Genomic DNA, 24,503 nt, shown 5'->3' on the forward strand with positions numbered 1-24,503 from the left:
ATCGGTGATATAACTTTATCTGAGTGTTTCGTTTATCACGTTTTGAGGTAATTTATTCCGATGATAGAATAAGATTTCTCCCCAAGTCGAATTGAGATTCTGATCAGATGCTAAAACATGAAGTTTTGGTAGAAAGAAGTTAAGCAAAACAAAATGTGGAAAAACAAATAACGATCCTCACAATTTTAGGTCACTTTTCTTTCCAAATGGAAACAAAAATTAGGTCGAGTTTGTTAATGGCAGTGATCTTGGAATTGCATACAAAACGAACATGGCATTGAACAGTGGACCCCAAACCTTATCTGTGGAATTCACTTTATCTTTTTGACAATCAAAAGTAGAAAGATTGCAAGAATAATAATATTTGCTCCACTCATAAAATGACAAGAAATCGCAATTTTTATAGTATGCGGAAATTATTTCTCCAACATTCATCTCGTTGAAGAGAAGCAAAATAGATCGAAAATGAAACAAAATGTTCATGCTGTTATTTGCCAACTCTCATGGTAAATCTAAGCTGCATGAATATATAGAATCGAGTAAATCGAAAATATATCTATATATCTTAGGGGGAAAAAGTGTCCATATACTCTAAAGGTTTCTGTAAAATTTACTCCTCCGAGTGGACGGAAACTATGAGCGATGGTCATCAAACCCGTCGTCAAAGTTGAGAGAGTAGCTCTGAAGATCATAGCTGTACCGTTTGTAGCTCTTTTGCCATCCCAAACCTTGTTTCCATTGTGACTTCAACTTCCAAAACAACTGCCTCAAAAGATATGAACCACGGCAATAACCCATTGAGGATGCACTGCTTTGATTGCCAACAAGCTTGACCTCAGACCCAGCGCTTGCGATTCTCTTCAATGGCTTCGAACGCTGGATTTTCCAACAGACAAAGATGCTAGAAACTTTCATATTTTTAATTCCTCCTCCACCTTGACCGTGTGCCATTTTATAGAGAGATGGCTGGAAGCAAAAGGAAGCAGCAAGAATGGTGTAACTAGAAATAGGTAAAGCCACAGATGAAGCTTTCAAGTAACAATTCCCACTAGCAGGCATCATCAACAACATGTCGCATTCTCATTGGTCGGAGCGGATAAACGTTACAATCAACAATCAAATAAACTTTTTTTGATACTATTCCAGGTCCTATAGGACCCAGATTTGAGAAGGAATTGATGACTTGCCTCAAGTGATGTAATGTCAGTAAAGGGAGAAAAGCACTTTTTGGAAAAAGTTGATTTTTCTTCTCTGTTGTTTTTTTGCTTCTGATTCAAAGGAAGCTTGATGGCGAAAGTTCCTGGAAGCATTTAAGTGGAATGAGATCGACTCTTGTGCCCAAAGTATCACACCGGCCATATCATACCTACAAGAACAATAGAGTAAACTTATTAATCATTTTCTGTGAACTTCATATAGTGTTTTCATCACATGGTTGGTCACAAAAGGCCCCACAAAGGTCACCAAAAATTGTGTCGTGTAGATCTTCGATACCAAGATGATTAAAAAAATAATTAAGCAAAATTGTGCTTACATACAAAGCATATATCTGAGCAAAATATAACACTTACACAGTTACACTACTGCATTTAGAATAGATTTATTAGATTTATTACATACAAAGCATATATCTGAGCAAAATATAACACTTACATAGTTACAAAATTGTGCTTTCGAATTTTCTTTCGTTCCAAATTCAATCGATTTATTAGATTTCAACTTATATATTTAGTTCCATAAATCTAAGCCTACATAATTAATCTGTCTAACACTTCATATAACGAGCAATAAATGATTAATGGAGTAGAAATTATTCAGATTTGCATGGAGGATAAATATGCTTACAGATGACTAGCAAATATTTCAAAACAGTTATCGGCGACTTCAGGCTACGTGAGAGCCATTGACATGAAAAATGTAAAGGCACCAAATTCTCTCGGCAAGTTCACCTGGAATTAAGTTACGAGTTAATTCTAGAACTTCCTTTAAGCATTATTTTAAGAGAAAAGGGGAGGGGACAACTGTTCAATTAATTTAATATACTTACAGTCATTGTGCTCCTTCTTATCATTAGCACAGTTGCAGCATCTGCAAAACGAAGTGTGTGAATTTCTGACTATAACAGAATTATTGTCTCGCGACAATCATACATCTGGGCAAATATTATCAGTAGGAAGAGTTAAAATAGAAAAACCTCATTGTTGAAAAATCTCCTTGAAACTGAATCTGAATTTCGCTCAAGTAAAGTCTAAACAAGGGTGACCTGCGGTAAAAAGTATTGCATAATTCAATTACAAAACACACTTGAAAACAAGTGATAAAAATTCCATAAAACTAAACTAGTTTACGATGTCATATAAGATATCACGATCAGTCATTCTTATTAATGGATATGTACTTATTAAAACTATTTCAATAAAAAATAAAAAAGGCGCTTAAACTAAACAAATGTAAAGGGGGGAAATTAAAACCATTCAAAACCTATGACTCAGTTCAGTTCATATTCCAAAATTAATTCAAAATCCACAGCACATTCAAGCATTTCAGAGAATGTATAAGAATATACCAGGAAGGAATTGCAACGGCTGCAAGAACTGGGAATACTTTCCACAACTGATGCATCTGATTTCCCAGAAATCCACTCAAATACTCGAGAATGTCACTTCCCTATTTTCACACATATAAGACACTCATGATTAGAAATGCAAGGAAGACAAAACATGAACCAGCAATGAAGAACAGAGAAATCCCAAAGCTGCAGAGTAGCAGACACTCAGGCAAGCGGGCAAAAAGGACACGAAAAGAAAGTAATTAATAATGTCATGCATAGCAAATTTTACATGTACAAGTGTACACCACACACACGCACACATACGTATACTTGTATGTATTTAATATTGTACCTTTGTACATGTTGCTTCCTGTTTAGATTTAAGATCTGTAGATCTTCCATGAAGTAAGTTGCATACTTCATTATATTGCTCTAAAATATTTTTGTAGTCATGAGAAATTGACATCAAATGTTCAATTAGAGAAGTCCATCTGCTTGTAATACACCCTAGTAACAAGAGCTCCTGATTCAAGAGAGGAAAAGCATTCAGTTATTATTGTGAGTAAAGTCAGTTAACATATCCAGTTTCATAGTTTGACATCATCTTGTAGGATGTGCAAGGGGCAAAAATTTCTAGGATAAGAAACAAGAGTACAGTTTATTCCTAAGATAGAAATTGACTATATTATTAGGCACCTAAAACTCTCTTATGAAAGAACTGCATAGTATGCATCTGTGCAAATGCAGGGGAAGCCTAGGGCACATAACCAGGCAACCTTGAAAATAAGGAATATTTATTGTCAGAGAGAATCAATCGTTCAAGGGATTTATCAAAGTAAAAATAAGAATTCACTCTAAGTTGGTAATTTCTTTCTTGAACTGAACTTACAATTGTCTCGCACAGACCGTCATCACTGCTTCCTGCTGAAATATTCAAATTCAACCGTTCAAAAATTTGTACCCACTGAATCTTAGGGGCTGAAAATATCATACTGGCACCTGACACCAACCGAATAGTTCTCTTATCAAGAAAATAAGAGAGATTCTTTGATTTCCAGCTGTTCCATGTCATAGAACCAAGCAACCACTCTACAATCCTGAATAAGGAGCCACAAGATATTCAGTTCAGGCCCCAGCATTGAGACATCCAACAGTAATATTTTGATTTTGAATGCAAACTTTTCTAGAAATATAAAAGAAAAAACGCGTAACTCAACTAATTGCATCTTAGAAAACGAATTTATGGCAGACATACTACCTTTACCAAGAAACTAGCCACTTACTCCTTAAACCAGACACATATAGTAAACGACTCTACTATAACTCCTCGCACCATGCGGTACGCATAGGGAACAATTCACTTCACTCACACACATTACTAACTCTTCCACAAAATACAAGTTTGTGCACACACATATCCCACTTACTCTGGAGCATTTTCATGCTTTAGTTGTTCCTTAAGCAAGTTATCATCAAACTCGCTCCAACTGCTATGTCTGACACTTTGAGAAAGAACATCTAAGCCTGCTTCAACCGATGTTATGAAAGAAACAGTAGACCACCTCCTCAAGAGCTCTTGGACCACATACCTTGTGAAACCATCACTGCCACAATTTTCAGTCGTTGTAGCTGGTGTAATTCTTTGATCAAGCGATGTGTTCTGCAATTTCAACTTGTTGAAGTACGCATTCAGAAAGTCATGCTCAGTTTCCGATAGCTCCTCGAGATCCATCTCCACAGTTGCCGTCAGCAAAGCTCTTAGATGTACATCCCTCAAGGGCAATGTATGAATGAGATGTTCTAATACAAAGCGCCGTGCCTTAGCAAGAGTAGCAGACGACAGATGAGCAAGACCCTGGTTTATCACAAATAACTATGACTTAACAAACAAGTTCACTTAAAAAATTCAAGGTGTCAAAACAAAAATCTTCACAAATTTACAAAACTAAACCTTAGGGAAAGAAGCAGCTGATGTCATTTCAGATAGAACTGCATCAAGTTTCTCCACAGAATTCGCATAATCATCTGAGCTAAAACTTCCGAAAACCTGATAATAACACCGAAACAAGATCTCATCTTTCGGTTCCCAAATGAAAGAACAATGGAATTCAGAGATACCCTTGTTACTTAAACGAAATAAATTGCGAAAAATTAGTGAAAATTTGACCTGCTCAAAGAAGAGGCCCCATTGGAATGCTTTCTTGACGTTGTGAGAGTCCCAGTGGGCAATTCGACCAGACGATTGGTACCCAGAAAGCAGAATCAGTATATCTACGAACCCTTTGATCAGATTCACGACTTCTTCCATGGAGATTTGTGGGTGCCTCCAACCCATAGTCTTCTTCCTTCCGCCTCTGAAGCCCAAAAGACTCAACTACCCAAGCTCTTTCAATGTAAATGTTCAATGGGAAATACGAATTGGAGGATACGATTGTCAATTTCATCAAAAGAGGTAGAGCGGCGGCGTCTGGCTGTTCGGGTTTGTGATTTTCCCGCCCTCTAAATGTCAATTTTTCTCCATATGGACCGCACGACGCCGTTTTACCCAGTTCGAGCGCGGACAATGACGCTGATTACAAACGACGTGTCGTATAGAGGGTACTTATCCTCCTCGATCAGAACCGGAAACCCAGCAGTTCGAAGATGTCCCTGCTCATCTCCCCCCACCTCCCAACTCCGCCACTCCACAAACCCAGCACCTCCAGACGGACCAAACACAAACCCAGCATCTGCCACGTCAGCGCTAAAATGTCCAGCAACAGCCAACCGCCGGACCCGACTTCCCTCCTCTCCTCCGTCACCAAGCTCCTGTGGGGCCCGTCCCTCCCGCCCGGCCTCCTCATCTCCGCCGTCCGAACCGCCTGGCACTCCACGTGGCGCATCATGATGTCCCAGCTTGCCCCCTCCGACCCCACCCTCGGCTACACCAGACCACCCTCCAAATTCCGCGCCTTACCCAACCAAATCCCCCGCCAGTCCCAAACCTCCCTCCACCTCTACGTGGGCCTCCCCTGCCCCTGGGCCCACCGCACCCTCATTGTCCGGGCACTCAAGGGCCTCGAGGACGCCGTTCCGGTCTCGATCGCCGCCCCGGGTCTCGACGGCTCTTGGCAATTCAGCAACTCCGCTATTTCCGACCCGAATACCATTACCCCCGGCCCGGATAAAGCAAACGGATGCAAAACTCTGAAGGAGGTGTATAAATCCAGGGCGGGCGGGTACGACGGAAGGTCCACCGTGCCGATGCTTTGGGACTCGAAGAGGAAAGAAGTGGTCTGCAACGAGAGCTATGATATAATCCAATTGTTCAACTCGGGACTCAATGAGTTGGCTCGTAATCCGGGTTTGGATCTTTCGCCAGCTCCATTGAAGCAGAAGATTGAGAAGTGGAATAGCATAATCTACCCCAACGTCAACAACGGAGTTTATAGGTAATTAGTCACTAATTAATCCTCTAATTCTTTGTTGTTTCGACTATAAACTACTCTTCTAAACTACTGTGATCGTATATGGTGATTCGAATTTGGTGAAAGAAAAAAACTGACTTCACTCACATCTGCATTTAATTCACTTTTGAGTAGGGAAATATGCACGAATTGAACCGATTATCAATTGTTTAGTGTCGTTAAGTTCTATTTTTTATTGAAAGTTTGAAACCGGTTCTATTTGCGTTTGCATCCGTTTTTGCTCTTACAGTTTGTGCCGATTTTCGCAGATGTGGGTTTGCTCAGTCTCAACAAGCATACGACACGGCGGTGAACGAGTTGTTCGATACACTGGACACGATCGAGGATCATTTAAGCAGTTCGAGATACTTGTGCGGAGGCGAACTCACACTTGCAGACGTTTGCTTGTTCACCACGTTAATCCGGTTCGATCTCGTCTACAACGTGTTGTTCAAATGCACCAAGAAGAAGCTCATCGAGTATCCCAACCTTCATGCTTACACGCGTGAGATTTATCAGGTACCGCTGCCTTCTGAACCTTCACTCCGACGAAGTTACTGGTTTTGTTTTATCGAGCACTGATGAGAGTTCGGTGTTTTTTCTGCAGATTCCGGAGGTCGCAGAAACTTGCAATTTTACTGGAATTATGGAAGGGTACTACAAAACCCTTTTTCCGCTTAATCCGGGCAGCATTCAACCCGTCATGCCCGTCGGATCCAAGCATGAAGCCCTCTTAGGACCTCACAACAGGGATTCGCTGTTGCTTCAAGGCAAAAGCGCAGCGGCGCTCTATGTTTCTTGAGCCATACAACAACTCAGTTCAGATGTGTATTTTGTATATTTTGGTGAACCAGACAGGATTATAAAGATAGCATATAGGCATTTCCGAGTACATAATTTTCTATTTACACAACGCAAAACGCAACCGAGGAAAATGCATTATATAGCATCGCCATATTGGCAGCCATATAGAACTAGTCATTTAAGCAGTACCGCTAGCCTCTGCAAACACCGCACGCGGGCAGTGTCCGACCAAAAATGTACCATCAATGGCATAAAGGCACCAAATGGGACATATATGTATAAAACCCTGTACAAAAAATCCAAAAGATCTACCCTCGGCTTGATTCTGCACCTACGCTTGAGATACTACCAACTGTCGACGCACTGACCCCTGACATAAAATACTTGCGGTACATTCCCGGCGTTCACCTTGCAATTGATGCAGATCTAGATCCTATTGCGAGTAGAAGAGAAAAGGTTAGCATCAGAAGCAACATGTGATTACAAGAACAATCAAAGAGTGCCCCAATTATTGATGAAATCGGATGAAACTTTGAACTCGGACTAATAAATATCAACCATGTATAGAGATAAGTTGGGCTAGAAAATGATCATCGCAGACAAACAAGGGATGTGCATCTTTGGTGCAAGGGGCGCAAATGGAAAATACACTTACTATTTGAACGTTTCATGTTCCTGCAGAATTTGCTGCCACATAGGCACTGGAACACCTTAACAGGATGATCATGGTCGTCGAAGTCAATGCCATAATCCTGCAAAAGCATCCCGAATAGTGCAGTTAAGAGGGGCACACAAATCCAAAAGAGTCATTTATACAATACTATATCTATATCCAGAGCCGTCACCAAAAATATCACATAATGCAGCCTAAATAGGAAATTGATCTGGACGTACTAAGGTATCATTTTGTGCTGAACATTTTTAAGGATGAAGCTAAGTGTTGTCTTCGGGATAAGCTCAAGTCAGCAGACCATATTTGGATACATCGATCTGTTGTGTGGTGGTAAGTTCAAAGTAGGTACTCGTGCATCAGGTATGTTTAACTAAACCATATCAATCAACCGTTCTCCTTTATGCATTTTTATTTCGATGAGAATAAGGCCTTTCACAATCAATAGATAAATGGTTCTACCGAAAATCAATTCACCGTACAACTTCTAAGAAGTAGAACTGGCTTCGTGAAGTCAATTGAACTATAAAAAGTAGTAATGAAGATCACTTGTAGATATGGCATTTAACGTACATATTCCCATAACCAATCGAGCACCATTACCAAAATTAGTTATGAAACCAAAATCAGAAAAATACTTTTACAACTCATCAATTTGGTGAAATTTAAAATGAAAACATTTGATTGAAATGGAATTACAGTGGGTTTTATCTTGATAAAAGATCATGGTAAGACTTGGCTCAATAAATACAAGACTACACAAGAAATAAACTTCCAAAGCCGCCTAAGAGTTTCAGCATTTTAACTTGCCACAGAATAAAATAAATAAATAAATAACTCCTTCATTGATGATTCATTCGTGTTTAAAATTATTCATAAAAAAATCATTCAGATTATGCTAAAACTTATAAGATAAAATTTCTCACCCAAGTAAGCTCTTCCAAGGCATTTACTTTTCTTGTTGTGAAGAAGGCAAGCTGCACAAGACGACACAACAATATTTATACTTGGTACCTTGAAGAATTATGTGTGCAACAAAGTAGATAGCTATAATTATGCAAACGAAGGATCAAAGGTTCCATACATGATAATAGCAATGATCTGGGGTCTCCACTTCAACTGGGATTTCAGCCAAGTTTGCATCCAGACATCTAGCATAATATGCAAAAGAGATCCCACAGTAGTAAATATCTTAGTAAAAGAAGCATAAAGTATCACATGAATGGAGGTCATGACTAAACCAAAAGTACAGGCAAACAACAAAGTGGCATTACCTGTGATTAATAAACCTGGCAACATTTCCATAGTTTGTAGCATCCAAACAGAGAGCTTCTTCATCCCTCAAATCTGCTTTGGAAGCCCAATTTGCATCCAGTAGCACTGGATAGGGACGCTTGCCACTTCTGGAGCTTTTAATGTTCCTCTCATGTAACTCTTTGCTGGTTAAAACTTCTCCAACGTACTCGCACACAAAGGCACCTTTTGGCAGGTCCTCCAAGGTTTGGAGACCCCATCCTTTTCCTTCAGAAGTGAAAAATACCTGGAATACAGCGCAAATCAAAGAAAGTGTTACAAAAAGTATTATAGACAAAAACCTTGTATTGACATGTTATCTTTCGAGAATATAACCACTAAAACCCATGAACAATTTATGCACAAGATTTACATCAATAAGAAAACAAATACCCCATTCCATCAACTAACAATAATCGGAAAGAGCATTTTGAATAGATTCTAACCTGCAACTTGCAATTTAAGCCTCTCTGGACTACTCGATTTCCACACTGTCTATGGCAGCCACACTTGCTCCAGCATTCTTTAATAAATTGCCTCCTTAAGTGGCCCTTGCATGGTTCTAAACAATCATCATTCTTGACTCTTTCAAGTGGGCAGCTTTTACAATAGAAAGGACGGTGTTGTTGAGGGTTGCGAGTCATAGAGATACACTCTTCCAAGAAATCATCGTTTAGAAGGCCTTCTCGCGTGTAAGCAAAATCCCCCTCAGTCTGAGATGCACAAACACAAGGTACAGACGCCAATAGGCAATCACCAAAGCAAGTTGGGCAGCAATTTGCGTCCCCAATACCAGAAAGGCGGAAGTTAATAGCAGCATCTTGGAAAACAAGGCTCTGGGAGATATAGAAGAAGGATGGTGGATATTCATTGTTTTTTTCATTTACCCATGGTATTTTGACTCTTTCTTCTCCTTTGGTTATGTCATTTATGTCATGATAACTCCTTAAATCATCAGAAGGTAGATCAAAATGTTGTACAACAACCAGACCACGAGAGTCTTCCGGTTCACCTTCCTTATCAACCTCAGCAAAACCATTAGAATCAGCTCTCTCACCTGCTTGTCTGCATTCACCAACACCATTCAAAGACAAGGGTAGTCTTGGAACTTGAGAAGCAGTAACGGCAGTAGGGCATTCAATACTAACAGGCCCATTTAAAGATTCCTTAGTTCCATGCACAGAATTGCAAGCAGTAGTTTTTTTCAATGCATCAAGATTTGGTGATACACTTATAGATCCATCCTGTGATTCACCATTGGAATTAGTTCCCAGTTCCAAGAAGCTCTCACACATGTGCCCCAACAGATTCTTTAGAGAAAAGTTTGGGTCAATGATTTTGTATGAATGCAGATATTTTTCCTCCGTCAATTTTATGACGGCATCTAGCTTAGGCATATGAAAATCTGGTCGTCCAACAGCTGAGTTGCAACTGAATGAAAGCTTTACCTCTCCCAAGGGTGAAGACGCAACTTCTAAGTTAGAAGATTCCTCTTCAACGGTTGCAAACTCAAAGTTCGTATTCCTTTCATTACTTGAAGCTATGATATCACTTCTTGTACTTTCTCTCTCCTGGGCTGCCACAGGTTCTTGATTATTTTGTTCCCGAGTTGCACCATTTTGGATTGGAGGGTTTTCTTTACTTGAGGGATCTGCAAAAGACCAAAACAAAAATTATTGTACAAAAAGATCATTGAAGGTAATAATGATTACCCATAAAAGTTTATGCCAGTGTTATAATACCCAAAAAAGTTTATTCCACAATGTATTATTTTTTATGTTAAAATTGGCATTCATAGATATATTTAATTCATGGTTAAAGTGGTTTATTTTGGTTCCTGGGTCCAACTATCCATCACGTGAGATATCAATGACAGCATACTATAAGGCGAACAAAGTACCTGGAAGGATGACTGCTATAGGAACCTCATCTTGTGCCATGTCATCAGTGAAGGGCTCATCTTTAGGCTTCATTAATTGATGAGAATCAACCCTCTGTTTCGGCAAAAATATGATGCCTGACTCAGTACTTCGCTTTCCACGCTGTGCCAAGGGATTAGACACAACTGGTTGCTTGCCCTTATTTTTGTTACCCAGATGGGGTGAAACTGGTTGCTGCAATTCAGCCCTTGAGTCAGGTGACCGTGTAATATCCTGTGGCAACATAGAGTTGCAGGTACTTGGGGATGGTGAAAGTAGACCCCCATGAGTTTTTCGCAACCTTTTCAGGGGGCGTTCAGGTTGATGAGGCTGTGTCAATGCTTCCCCCATATTATCCTCTGGCTAGAATATAATAGACCAAAAGGTAAGTTAGCAGATATAGGTGAAAGGGTGAGAATGTGTGAAACACAAGCAAGGGAGTTAAGTGTACATACATCAGCATTTGTAGATTTCTTCTTCTGTGATGAACCCTCATCACCACTTGAATGTATTCTTTTCGAGGGACGAGCAGGTTCACGACGCAGCTGAGGCTCTTCTTCCATATCTTCCTCCTGATAGGTAACAGGAAATGCAGCAACAGATATGTCAGAAACTATAGCCACAAGGTTGAGAAAAACAAGAAATGGAGCGACAGAACCAACGTAATTCAAATTACATACATCATAGTTCTTGCTTTTCTTCTTCTCCTCCTTCTCTTCCACCCCCTAACAAAATAAATCAAAATCAAAAAGACATAAATAGAGAGACAGAGAGAGGGCAAACAGATAAAGAGAATGGAAATGGAATAAAGAATGCCTGAACAAAGAGAAAAGAAATACACCTGAGTATCCTCCGCGTCAAATATAGCATCTAGAAGAACTCTATAATTTTCTTCTTCAATCAGCTCCCAGTTTCTGTCAAATAATCTTAAGAGATTTTTCAACACTGGTTTGACCTGTTTTTCATTAATACCAAGCTCTGCCATTGCTTTAAAGGCTGCGCTCACTCTTGGATTCGGCGCCATCACTGTCCGCTCACCACTTATTTCAACTGTGAGTTTCCCAATGCAAAATGTACCTACATTTTCCAACAAAAATGAGAAATGATGCCCAAATAGGAGTTTAAAAAAATAGATATGCTAGTTCATTACACAATAGAAAGGCTACCACCACGAACCCCTTGAAACCAAAAATGCAATCGACATAAAAGTATTAGAGGTTTCACCGTGACACTCAACAACAATCAGATGTTCCAATATCTTTAAAACACTACACAAGCAACAGTCTTTCAAAATCCATACAGACGATAACAGATTTAACTGATAGTTCCTAGTTGTATATATGCTAATTTCATCTTTCACTTCGCACCCTTCCAGCATAAACTAAAAAGCCCCAACTTGGAAATTCGAAAACAATATTATGTTTCTACTAGAAAAGCACCAGAGGAAGTCAATATGAAACCGAATCGTACATACACATCCATCAAAAGGGCCAAAAGACTAACATTAGTTCAGGTATCTATAGAATGAACACAGAAAACTCTCCCTCCTCTCTCTCCCATACGGGGGGAGAGAGAGAACGCGAGAGCTCACAAAAACAGAACTTGAAGCAACAAAATCTAATACATGCAAAGTACAGCACTAATAATAACAAAAATCTTACCAAGAAAACCGCTTTGGAGCTTGATTCAGTCTACCAACACCTGAAAATCACCCAAAAACAAGTGTAAGAAACCACAAGATATTTTCTTTGACCTACATTTTCTCAGTAATCAAAAATAATTTCCACAAATATACTCCCAAAACCAAAAGCGCAAGCAAGCTTCAATCAATGTACCCAGAAAATAGCGAAATGAAAACCCAGAACCCAGAACTTGAAAATGTTTCCGGAAAGTACTGTACAGAGCAGAAAAATGTTTCGGAAAACCCCCAAAAAGAAACGCGAAATTGGAAAACGGAGAGGTTTCAAGGATCGAAATTGTTTTTGAAAACCAAAAATTTGAAATATGGGTAGCGAGCTTACCAGCATTTCTGAAGAAATTGGGGGGAGTGAGAGTGTTTAGAATTAGGGTTTTTGAAATTTGATCCGATTTTATCCACTATTCACTCTGTCGCTTACCCACTATTCACTCTCAGTGGACGTGTAACTGCGTGAACACTTGTCATGTCCTGGGGGCGAGTACACGAACGTCTGAAATATTTTGTTCAGAATTTGGTAACTTAGTTTCTGTGTTGTGGCAGCTGTGCTATCATGCCCCTGAATGGTAAAATTCTAAATTTCTTTTAATTTTGTTAGACGATAAATTTATTAGATTAGAAAATTAATAAGATTTAAATTTATTACGTGCTGCAAAGGTAATACTTATTTTTTGTATACATCAATTTCTTAGATGGTAGATTCACGCATAATAAAACAAGTTAGAAGGTAACTAACTACTAACTAAATCAAACATTTTATCTCTAATTAGAAAGAATAGTCATTTCCAAACGGGAGTTTTGTTGATGATTACATTCGGGTGATCGTTTATATCAACATATCAACGTTCTGGGTTAGACCAATAACCTAAGGTTGTGTGCCTACTCTATTTGCAGTCAAATTTGAATGTCATCCAATTTAAATTAGAGTACTTTAGAAAATATCATCTTATCAGGCATAACAATCTCTCCAACAAAAGAAAAAATAACAATTGTACAAAGGTCTAGACTTTAGTGATAAAAAAAAAATACTTTTACTTGTAATTTGTTTGCTCGCCAAAACAATTTAGTGCTACAACATCAAATTCTAAAAATAACGCACAAAATTCCATTTGTGGCCAATTAGTAATGCCATGTTTAGATATTAAAGCCGAGTTTATGGAAGTCTATATGTTACCATGATCAAATGTAAAAGACAGGGGTGACTCGATAGTTAAAGACGAATTCCACATTCATACTTCACACGACACGTCTTGGGATCGATTTTTGGTGTTGGGGAATAGTGTGATGGTGGTCACGGGAGCCTGAAATGCCTCTATAAGTCTTTCTGTCCTAGAATGATGGACTGCCGTGGCGAAGCTACCAACTAATCCTCTTAAAATAAATAAATGAAAAATAAAAAAAAAACAAGGATATAAAATAAATTTTACGGTTGGCACATCTTCTCCTGCAAATCGATGACAAAATATTAACCCAGTGCTTAGCGTTGAATGCTAGGTGTGAATTCATTGTTCCTGATTGAATGTCGTCGTCGTCAACTTTGCAATCTTTTACTTCAACATATTCAATCCATATAACCTGCATTGCATGGTACAGAATGGTCATAACCCTTGCACTTTATATCCTCTTTTATATAAGAAAATAATCAGATAGGAAGAGTTTGTTTGAAGGTTAGAGTTAGTTACTTTGTAAGCTAGTATAAATTGTAATTTCTCTCATTTTCCGTAATCTGTTCAACTATCAATACAAGCTTTAATTTCCTTCTAAACCCTTCATCTTCTTCTTCTCTGTAATTTGGATAGTTTCATACCTCTTCCAATGTAGTTAATAAAAACGATTGCCGGATCCTAGTCGTGTGTGCATTGCCGATAATCGTCCCAAAACACCAGTTGAAGCCCATTTGTTCTGGAAAGAAGGAGGAGGACCGACAACATAAGCATGGACATGAAGGTGATGAAAAAGAAAGTACTTAATTTTTTTTCTTTTGTGGGATTTATCGAGCGTTTTCAGTCTTTCTATAAGCAATCTCAAACAGAACTTAAATGACATGGCAAGCTTAGGAAATCTCACCGCGTCAACCATAGCAGTTATCAAAAACCTTGGAGAAAAAAGAAGAATGGCACGTTCAGCGGAGATTCAACTTTCATTCCGGGTGGAGGTGGAGTGATCTTGAACATTTGTTGGATATCCTCGATTGAACCCAGTGGTGGAAGGCTCACCTTGCAAGCTTTTGCGTTGATAGCCATTGTCATAACCTCTCCGTAAGCTGCAAGGCAGATGTTATTTGCCTCTTGTAGCTGTAGGAACCCGTTATCAGATTTATCATCCATGTCTTCATCAGCAGAAGACTCATCTGGATCCGAGGAGATTGCTAATAAAGGTTGTCCTTGAGAATAACAGTTATATTTCTGTGAAATAACATGCCATCATACAACAAAACATAGCATATTAACAAGAAATTTAGGGTTTTTACCAAATATCGACACTTAATTGAGAGTCCAAGTTACTAAATCTTTCGATTTTTATATAAATACAGAAGCACATAATAATTAAAATTGAAAGGTGGCATACCATATTTTCCATCTTTGATTGAAGGGAAAACGTCAAGCCACCAAAAAAACCACCAACAGGTTCTGCAACTGGAGGGCAAAAAAACCAAGTAGACATCAATACATTCAGCAACAAGTTACCAATAACAAACAACAACATTTGTTATAATACCAAAAACAAATATCATTAATCATTGGAAGAAAATGAGAAAAAAAAAAAATCAAAGAATTCATGGTGAGTTGGGATTTTAAAAAAGAAAAGATGACTTAACATGGCGGAGATAACAAGAAAAGGAAAAATAGAAAATTTGAAGGAAACAGGTTGAGATGAAGATTAATGCTTCAAAGTTTATACCTGATAATTAACTATCGAATTCACTATTCGTGGATTATGTAAGTCAAACTTGAGGCATACAAGAAAAAATATTATTATTACATTATAGTGCTAGTAACATCGTCTCTTGTTAATTACTAGCTCAGTTTTTTGAGACAAAGAAAAGGTTTATGGTGAGATGTACTTGTCACTCTTTTATAACTCAAATATTTGGTAAGCAAAAGGCAAATAGTGTAAATGTCTATCTCTCTAATTACGTGATGTGCATAAAGAGATAAAAAGAAAACTGATATAACCCTCGTTGTATGTTATCAAAGATGCATTTTCTCAAACTTTTAGTCAAAGCAGCGACGGATTGTGTTCATAATCATGGATATGCTAGTAATCCCTAAAAAAGAGTAAGGAGAAAAGGAAACAAAAAAATCTCAAAAATCTGTTTCTTGTTGACTAAGCAAAGGATGTAAGCTTTAGTGAATCATTAATGGATCTGTACAATACTAAAGGGTACGATCATTAACCATGCATTGATGCTTCTGAATATTTCCTCTTTTGCTTCTTCTGGGAAGCCTGTCGACTTTCTTCGTATGAGTTTCTTCGTGTGTTAAAACCTTCAAACGGATTAAAGTGCCACCTTGCCGCTGCAGCCTGCCTTTTTTTTTTTTTTTTTTTTTTTTTTTTTTTTGGCGTGTGTTGCGAGAATATTGCGCGTATTCTCGCAATGTCTTCTTTAACATGCCTATCAATTTCATTTTTTTTTTTTTTTTTGGAAATTTTATTTTTAAAAGTTTAATAAGCACATACGTAGCATATGTACAATTGCTAGTTCTTAATTAGAGAAAGACAATCTTAGGTATTTTGAATGATTTATCAAATTGATGTGCTCTTTTTATACATATAGAGTATAAAAATACTCAAAATATTAAAATATGATTTGAACCGCTAAAGTTTAAACAACCTTAAATGCCTAAAATTCATCTTATGCGGTGGCAAGATAACAGTTTATTTCGTCACATCCTTTCCTTTACGAAAATGTATCTTAGGTCACAAACAAACTTCGAAAACTCCAAATTACCATTCAACGCACACAAAAAACACACTATTCACTCTAAAGTTTTGCTATATTCACGTTGAAATTTGGCAAATTGTGGTTGGATTAATTAAGCACTCAATCTGCTAAATATACAGAAAAGTTGAAGGAAAACTTAAATTTTATGTCTATGCTTTATATATAGAAGCGCGTTATATCTCAATTGGTGAAGCAAAAGGGTAGAGGCAACAACAATCTTGTTGCTCACACAATCACTTTAGAGACTAAAACTCTAATTCCCATGTCGACACGATCTTCTTTCAGGCCACTGCTGTGCTGCAAACTATCAGGCCACTGCTGTGCTGTACACACACACACACACACACACTATGCATGGCATGCGAGTACAGCTTATCAAATATTGAAAAATGTACGCGTTCTTAGTTGCAGTCAGAATGTCAAACCAATATATATTCAAAAGCACGGGGTCAAAAATGATCCAATCAGTGTACTCCAAAGTCCAGGTTTTGCAGCAAAAGAATCAAATCAGATCATGAACCCAAACGAAATTTGTAATTTGACTTGAATAAATATTCTGTAACTTGAATTGAATAAACAGCTTAATTTAGTTTTGCTAACAACGATATGATCTCAAACACATCAAATTAATGAGGCATATCAGAGTAATTATGGGACCAAACCGAGTTAGATTTGGATTTGGTTTCACGGTACAAGAGGGCCGAAGCGAGATACTCGTACGAGCAAAGGAGTTAGTAAAAACTAAGGTTACCGAGGTTAACCAAACAATGTTAACGACAAAACATGTCTTCGTATTCTCTAAAATTTAACTTTTTTCGAACAACTTCGGACACCTTATGTGCTCATAAAGAAATAGATGATCAAACACAGCCAAAACGGCTACAAATACAAAAGACACGTGCCTAAATAAGTTTACTCTTACTCTATTTGTTCTAAAGAGGGGTATCGAACTTTAGCTTAATTATGGCCCTAAAATAAAAATCAAGGGACGCAATACTTTGAACTCTATGCCTCTCTAGTGTGTTTAAATCAAAGGAGCGGACAACCTTTGTGCCCAAAAGGGCAATAAAAGCTAGCAAAGCTACAAAAACACAAAGCCGGCCCAAAAAGCACCCCCTCCAAAAAAGGCCAAGCTCCTTGTTTTTCAACTAAACCCAAATCTCTAGAATTCTCGGAAAGCACCTCGCCAAAGAAACTCCAAACCCCTTGTTAAACCTTCCATGGTGTGAACAAATTTCATGTCCCACAACCCAAAGATGGTTCTTCACACTTCCAAGCCCTCCCCTTCCATCTTCTCTTCTCTGTTTTTCGTCACCCTCTTCGCCTCCTTTCCTTTTTCCACCATTTCTGCTGATCTCACAAACTTGATCTACAAAGGCTGTGCGAACCAAAACTTCCAAGACCCGAATGGAGTTTACAAACAAAACCTCAAATCTCTGTTCGATTCTCTGGTTTCTCAGTCGTCGCAAAAGACTTACTTTTCCACCACCTTTGGCGACGGCCAAAACGCAATCTTGGGGGTGTACCAATGCAGGGGAGACCTCAGCACATCCGACTGCAACCTCTGTGTGAAAAAGATTCCACCTTTGGCCAAGAAACTCTGTGGGGAAGTCGTAGCAGCTAGAGTCCAGCTGGGTGGGTGTTACCTGAGGTATGAGGTTGCTGGGTATAAACAGGTTCCAGGGACAGAGTTTCTGTTTAAAAATTGTGGGAAAGATCAGGCAAGTGGGGCGAGTGCTGGGTTTGCGGACAAGAGGGATACAGCTTTTGGGATGGTGGAAAATGGGGTGAAAAATGGGAGAGCTGGGTTTTATATTGGGACTTATCAGTCCCTGTATATTTTGGGGCAGTGTGAGGGGGATTTGGGAAGCGAGGATTGTGGGGATTGTGTGCAAAGTGCTGATCAGAAGGCTAAAAGTGACTGCAATGGTGCAATTTCTGCGCAGATTTATCTGCAGAAGTGCTATATTAGCTACAAATTTTACCCCAATGGTGTGACAGGCATAACTTCTTCTTCTTCTTCTTCTTCATCAGGTAATGTCTGAGACCAAAAACAAAAGAGTAACCGGAAATAAAATCGATGTGTGAAAATCATCGTCGTTTGGATTTTTTTTGGGTCATTCTCTGGAAGGGTTTATACGCTTTGTGTTGATATTTGTTTTGAGCATTTAATACCAAGTTGTTTTTGGCTGACACACTTTGGTTTTTATGTGGGGTTCTTAAATTTTTTATTTAATTTCTCTTTGAATTATTTAATTTCTGTTGGAGATGCAAGACAAAATATGATGTGGGATCTCTTTGAATTATTTAATTTCCGTTGGAGATGATAATAAATTGGTATGACGATAGATGAGAGAGAGAGACAGTTGTATGGTGTTTTAGACAAACTCCTTCTGTTTCCTTTTCTTTTACATTTAGTGTCTGTTTCGGCGTGCGTTTGATAAAATCACTTCTATTAACAGCGCTTATGAAGGAAAGTGCTTTGAAACGAATGCTTAATTGGTGTATGAACTTGCAGGGTCTAGGCACCATACACAGAGGACAGTGGCAATTGCTGTGGGAGGGATAGCGGCTTTTGGGTTTTTAGTTGTTTGTTTGATGTTTGTCAAGCAACTCATGAAGTCTATGAAGAAACATGGTGGGAAGCATGGAGATTACCGCTGAAGATTAAATTAGTGCTTTTTAATTAAGACAAGTAAGCGTTTTGTACAGCTATTACTATTATATTAGAGAAAAAAAGTTTAATTAATTTAGTGCAGCTTACCGAGGACGTGAGATAGGTTCGAAGATTGAAACGCTTTTTACGAGGGAGGTGGATTCTTTGTCCACCTATTTTTATATTTTTCTCATATCTTCCTGTGATGTGTAGTCAAGATTAAGTTACGTCAACATTTTATATTAATTTTTTATAAAAATAATAAAACAAAAAGTAATAGAATATAAATAGGCAGAGTATGAAAATGGAAGGTTAGGCAATCTACCTCCTTTTATGAGATGGGTCAGCGGTAGAGCCAGAAAATCAAAGGCTTTCTCCCTGTGTGGCTCTGCCATGTGGTCTTAGAGTTTTAAGAAAATTAATAAAAATGGTTTAAAAATAATTTTAAATACTAAAATTAATTTTTTAATATAAAAATATAATTTTTTTCGTTAAAGTAAACAGTATCGAAAGTTATCTTGAATTTTTTTGGGTTCATCAACTTTTGATATGATAGAAAAGAAAAGCTAGTTTGCTAACTCTGGTTGGGATTTTGTTTGTTTTATGCAGATCTATAGGGATCCTCAAATTATTTTTCTTGGTTGAAGATATGCTTTTTGGCTTTTGATTTCGCTCTCTCTTATTTTGTTTGAATATTTTACTTGTTTTGAATCAATCATCGTGATAAAGATGTTGGCATGATCCACTTTCCTTCTTTTTTCTATTTTTGCCATTTGGCTCTTTTGCTTAATGACATTTAAAAGCGGAAATTGATTAGCTCCTTACACGTAAACACATCAAAATTATGAGTCGTACGCGAAGAAAAATAGCTCTTTCCGAACGAGGAGGTAAGTATTTTCCTTTACAAAACGCTTGCGCCCAAAATCACAAAAAAAAGAAAAAAAAAAAAATTTAACAAAAAATTTACGGTACTGTTCATTTTAACGAAAAATCATATTTTTATATTAAAAAGTTAAATCTGGTATTATTTATTTTAACTTTTATTTTATCTTTATCGATAAAACTCAAAATTTTCAAGTTATTTTCATTAGTTTTCTAAAAAAAAAAAAAAAAAAATCTAAGTTGGATGGTGAGGTGGGGAGCATTTAGTGGTCAGTTTCCTTAATCACGCACATTAAAACACATGTGCAGGATTAGGTGGTGCTCACAGCCCACAGAAGGTATGATGCAGCTTTCAAAAGTATGTTGATGAAATATTAGTTTGGTTTAATTAATCTTTAGTAGCATTGTTTACGGGCTTGTTTGGAAAAAAAATTTAAAATATCTGAAAGATTTTTTTAGAGAAAATGTTTTTAAAACTAATATTTAATAAAAATACAAGCATGAATTCCAAAAAGCATTTGAAACACATAATTAGTGTTTTTTGCATGAATCACTTTTAAGTGCTTTTATAATTCAAAAATAATTTTATAAAAACATTTTCAGTCATTTTAAAAATATTTTCAAATGAGTTCTATATCTTTAATCTCTAGCTAGTTGCCTAATCATGCAAGATTTGGGACCCATTTAACAAGTGCTAGTGCTACATGCCTTTTTTTTTCTTTTTTTTCTTTCTAATTAGCTAAAGCTTGTTTTATGCATTAATTCTGATCGTGAACATTGTTGCAAAGTACTTCATGGCATTGTAGTAATTTAGCAGTGTTTTTGCATGCTTAGTTGGCATTTTGTGATTGGACGTTTGCTCGTTTTCAATTATGTAGACAGTTATATATGTAAAGAGATACTCTATGGATCTCTTTCATCAAGTTCACCTATCGAGGCTCTTGAAATTTGATTTAACGGCTAAAGTTATTATAACTTTTAAAGGCCTTTCTGTTTATAGTCGTTTGATCAAATTTCAAAAGCCCATATGGATGGACTTGGTTCGGATCCCTTTCCGTTATATACTTCTAGACTAGGCAATGAGATGGGACATATGGTCTTTTTACTTCTCCTCTCTTTGTTGGTATCAAGGTTGAAAGTAAGTATCAAGACTCTAGAGTAACAAGTAACTTCAGATGTAAGAATGAATGTTCTTAACTTGCTTTATGCATCGAAAATTACAAACTTGGACCTCCTTCAAATATTTTAAGAAGTATTTTTGCTCATCACCATAACTTATGGTGTATACTCACCATCTTATTTATTTTGAATTTCAAGATTCGTGTAGTGGGTAGACACAAATTTCAAAAGTCAAATTTATCTAACGGTAATAAATATGGTGGTGAACATTACCACCACTTGAGGATGGGGAACAAAAATGCACTCAATATTTCATCATAATCAAATAAACAGGCAGGCAATCTTTAAAAAAACAATCATAAAATTAAATTATTATCAAACGTTGAGAATTATTCGATAAGTTGGATTGTAACAATTATCTTATGCGAGTCACACAATGTCATTGTCATGTGTGAAAATTATTATATATGCAGGTGTTGAATGCGCTTTGGGATAGCGCCACAGTCACATCCTCAAATTCACGAACGTTTCGTGTTTTTGCCACGCAATTTGGCCGGGCCAGCAGCTTCTTCATACGAATGACTAGTTACAAACTTACAAATCCAATTAACAAAAGGAAAATTAGAAGCTCGATTCATGCTTTTTGGTTTCTCATGATGATGAGTTTTATTTGGTTTGGAAGCTAGTTTTCACACCATTTTTCTCCCTCTAAACACCATTAATTTCGGGTTGAATTAGTCGAAGAGAATCAAGAAACATAAATAAACATAAGCGTGCAAAAAAAAAAAAATGGTGTGCAAATCTTCTCCCCTTGATTTTAGTTGAACCATAACCGACACCTAACAAGAGAAGAACTTTTACACAAGATCATTCATCTGATTGAAAAAATAATCATCGGTAAATCACTGATCTATTCCCAAGGGGAGAACACTTGAGGATTCATTTGACATGGAAGATTCGATCGGAATTGATAAGTCACGATTTTCAAGGTATATTGAAAGAAGAAATGATAAATTTGTGGTCAACTTGGCGGTAGAAGAAGGATTACTCGAGAAAAAAAGTCATCCACGGAAGCATTAGAAGGAAGAAGTTTATCTTCATGTCTTATCTTCATGTCTGATCCTCTAACCCCTAATATCATTCTGCTCCACCTTCGAAATTCCTTGAACTTAGATGGTCATTTATTCCGTTCCAATCCAATCCCCCCAACCAAACAAGGCCTTAGGACATAGTTCTACCACACTCTAGCCATTAAGTCCCAGCTCTATCATTCCAACGAGTCGGCAGGCAAAAAGCTATGCAATCAGTAAACTGTACATTGTTGGTTTAAGTTCTAAATTCACAATCTTCAATACAACTACCACACCATATCTCACCACATATAATTCTTTTTCCAAACTGAAAAACCAAAACCATGTAATGCGTACGCTAACCAGTCACTTCTTGTGACATCCCTCATCATGTCATCATTCAAAATAGCAAGCGTGGCCAGCTAACCCAAATACACACGCCAACCATTGATCAAAGGGGTTGAAATGAAAGGGGAGGTAGCTTGTACAATAGAATTGTGCATAACCAACATATCACCAATGGACTAGTATAAGGGTCAAAACGCATAGAGCAATGGTTATGACACAATGTTCACAACCGAGTAGCCAGATAAAGGAATATCTAAATCAAAAGTCTGTGCACTAAACTGAACATTCTAATAGAGTGATGACCAATCAACTCAGCCAAACCAGTCACCGATCCATCATCTATGGATAACAGGCATTTACCATACCATGTACTTGAATCAAGTCAAATGAAAGACCCATCGACCAATCCCAGAAGGGATTTGGTGAAAATACGTACACTTAGATCATGCATTGTACAGTTCAGATACACAGTAAAGAAAAGTTCTTGGTGCTAGAAAAGGATATCACTCATCTGTATTGCACTATGAAAGACACCAGATTTGTTGACCGTGCCAATGCAAATGACACCCCCCTAAATGGAGCCAATTTAATGCTGAGTTTCATTGAGCCTCATACCATCAAATAACTAAAAAATCCCGCTCCGCAAACATCTTTACATAAAGAGAGAACGCTGATTAATTATGCCTCACCCCCTACCATACTCATCTCAAACAAAAGTTCTATCACTAAAATGCTGCCATAAAACTAGAAGCCCCACCCCACCAAGACGCTTGCCATATGGAAGTTTACACCAAAACACGAAACCAAAACCGTGATCTTTAGTTAGGCATAAAGCTCATCGCTCAAGGAACAACATATGTCGAAGAAAACTCAAACTTTGCAAGCATGACAACTGAATTTTCATTGAATTTCCCAACTCATTGCACATCAAAATTGTTCGAAAAGCTATGAATTGAACAAAGCAGAGCACATAGAACAAGGCACATGTAAATCCACTTCAAATATCAATATTATCAACTCTCAATACTGAATCAAGCAGCACAAAATTTACTAATCTGAAAACAAATTCGGCTCTAAAACTTGTTATTCTCAAATAAGATTCATACAAACGCACCGCCGGAAGTTTCAATAATTCAATCTACTTTCAATACCTCAAAATCAAAACACCACCCCTAAAGATTATTGTTATCCCAAATCGAATTTTACTAAACCCTAAGAAATTACGGAATCATCACAGAAAACCCCCTCCCCCAAAAAAGATTCACCAATCTCGAACCCTAGAGATACAGAAAGGTCAAAAGAAAAGGAGGAAAGGTACCGATGTCTCAGACTCGACCCGACCCGGCTCGACTTACTTCTGGGGCGGCGCAGCGCCGAGGATGTTGGCCTGCTGGAGCTCGAGCTCGTTCAGTTGCTGCTCGCGGTCCATGGCTATGATCAACGGCACCACCAATATGAGGAAAGAGGTGCCGGCGATCCAGGCGGCCTTTCCGGTGCTCTTTATGAGCTTCTTCGTGACAAATGCGGCGTCGTTTGCGGCCTGCTTGCCCCGGACGACAATTTGGGACTGCGAGAGCTTCGCGATCACGCCGTCGTCTTCCTTCTTAGGGTTCCTCCGTTCGGGGAGGGAGATTCCGCCTTTTCGAGCTTGGGCCGCCATTGGAGAGGGAGAGAGATAAGAGTTCGGTGTGGGAGACTGAGAGTGGAGAACTGGCTGAGAGAGGGCGTGGTTTGGTTGGTGTGGTGGACGATTTTACTTATGCAAACGACGTGTCGTTGCTCGCTTTTGTTATTGGCTGCAGAGTTGCTCATTCAACTTTTATATTGAAGAAAGTTTTCAATTTGCCAGAAACACGTTCCGGTGCATCAAGTATCCTAATACCAGTAATTGGATATTTAATGAAAAAAATCCTTCGAATCACTTGTATTTGAATGTTAATGTCTGGTCTTTTATTCTGGTACTAATTATATTATTGTAGGTTGATTAATGTAAGTTTCTCGCTTAGATTTTAGATTTTAACCCTCAAAATTAAATAAGCGAGTTATATTAACTACAAAATAAGCGATAGCCAATTTGAATATATCCATGTCTATCATATCCAA

General features: G+C 37.9%; 5 protein-coding genes across 6 annotated transcripts; 2 read left to right on the forward strand and 3 right to left on the reverse strand.

Moving 5' to 3' along the window:
• Nucleotides 1–353: 353 nt before the first annotated feature.
• On the reverse strand, nucleotides 354–5,066 carry LOC137724760 (uncharacterized). Its single transcript, XM_068463464.1, has 11 exons — nucleotides 4,719–5,066; nucleotides 4,503–4,598; nucleotides 4,280–4,406; nucleotides 3,979–4,156; nucleotides 3,441–3,672; nucleotides 2,904–3,074; nucleotides 2,567–2,667; nucleotides 2,195–2,263; nucleotides 2,048–2,088; nucleotides 1,846–1,949; nucleotides 354–1,366 (listed from the first exon to the last, which is right to left on the reverse strand). The coding sequence occupies exons 1-10, from the start codon at nucleotides 4,884–4,886 to the stop codon at nucleotides 1,885–1,887; spliced, it is 1,248 nt and encodes a 415-aa protein (XP_068319565.1). The 5' UTR covers nucleotides 4,887–5,066; the 3' UTR covers nucleotides 354–1,366; nucleotides 1,846–1,884.
• Nucleotides 5,067–5,171: 105 nt separating this feature from the next.
• On the forward strand, nucleotides 5,172–6,886 carry LOC137726927 (uncharacterized). The gene is made up of 3 exons (XM_068465882.1): nucleotides 5,172–5,982; nucleotides 6,267–6,516; nucleotides 6,605–6,886. The coding sequence occupies exons 1-3, from the start codon at nucleotides 5,195–5,197 to the stop codon at nucleotides 6,797–6,799; spliced, it is 1,233 nt and encodes a 410-aa protein (XP_068321983.1). The 5' UTR covers nucleotides 5,172–5,194; the 3' UTR covers nucleotides 6,800–6,886.
• Nucleotides 6,858–12,798, reverse strand: LOC137726925 (probable inactive histone-lysine N-methyltransferase SUVR2). Of its 2 annotated transcripts, XM_068465877.1 has the most exons (13): nucleotides 12,705–12,798; nucleotides 12,345–12,384; nucleotides 11,525–11,760; nucleotides 11,364–11,408; nucleotides 11,139–11,255; nucleotides 10,665–11,046; nucleotides 10,213–10,415; nucleotides 9,211–10,008; nucleotides 8,746–9,011; nucleotides 8,556–8,622; nucleotides 8,398–8,448; nucleotides 7,457–7,553; nucleotides 6,858–7,234 (listed from the first exon to the last, which is right to left on the reverse strand). In XM_068465877.1, exons 3-13 carry the CDS (start codon nucleotides 11,705–11,707, stop codon nucleotides 7,206–7,208), a joined length of 2,238 nt encoding a protein of 745 aa, XP_068321978.1. In that variant the 5' UTR covers nucleotides 11,708–11,760; nucleotides 12,345–12,384; nucleotides 12,705–12,798; the 3' UTR covers nucleotides 6,858–7,205. The 2 variants fall into 2 exon arrangements, with proteins under 2 accessions (XP_068321978.1, XP_068321977.1); XM_068465876.1 differs by having other exon boundaries at nucleotides 9,211–10,415.
• Nucleotides 12,799–17,435: 4,637 nt separating this feature from the next.
• On the forward strand, nucleotides 17,436–19,095 carry LOC137721197 (plasmodesmata-located protein 2-like). The gene is made up of 2 exons (XM_068460303.1): nucleotides 17,436–18,359; nucleotides 18,844–19,095. Exons 1-2 carry the CDS (start codon nucleotides 17,564–17,566, stop codon nucleotides 18,987–18,989), a joined length of 942 nt encoding a protein of 313 aa, XP_068316404.1. The 5' UTR covers nucleotides 17,436–17,563; the 3' UTR covers nucleotides 18,990–19,095.
• Nucleotides 19,096–23,393: 4,298 nt separating this feature from the next.
• Nucleotides 23,394–24,128, reverse strand: LOC137726481 (mitochondrial import receptor subunit TOM9-2-like). Its single transcript, XM_068465417.1, has one exon. The coding sequence runs from the start codon at nucleotides 24,058–24,060 to the stop codon at nucleotides 23,752–23,754; it is 309 nt and encodes a 102-aa protein (XP_068321518.1). The 5' UTR covers nucleotides 24,061–24,128; the 3' UTR covers nucleotides 23,394–23,751.
• Between the last annotated feature and the right edge of the window lie 375 nt (nucleotides 24,129–24,503).

The sequence above is a fragment of the Pyrus communis genome, chromosome 2, assembly GCF_963583255.1.
Source record: "Pyrus communis chromosome 2, drPyrComm1.1, whole genome shotgun sequence".
In the NCBI taxonomy this organism is placed as follows: domain Eukaryota; kingdom Viridiplantae; phylum Streptophyta; class Magnoliopsida; order Rosales; family Rosaceae; genus Pyrus; species Pyrus communis.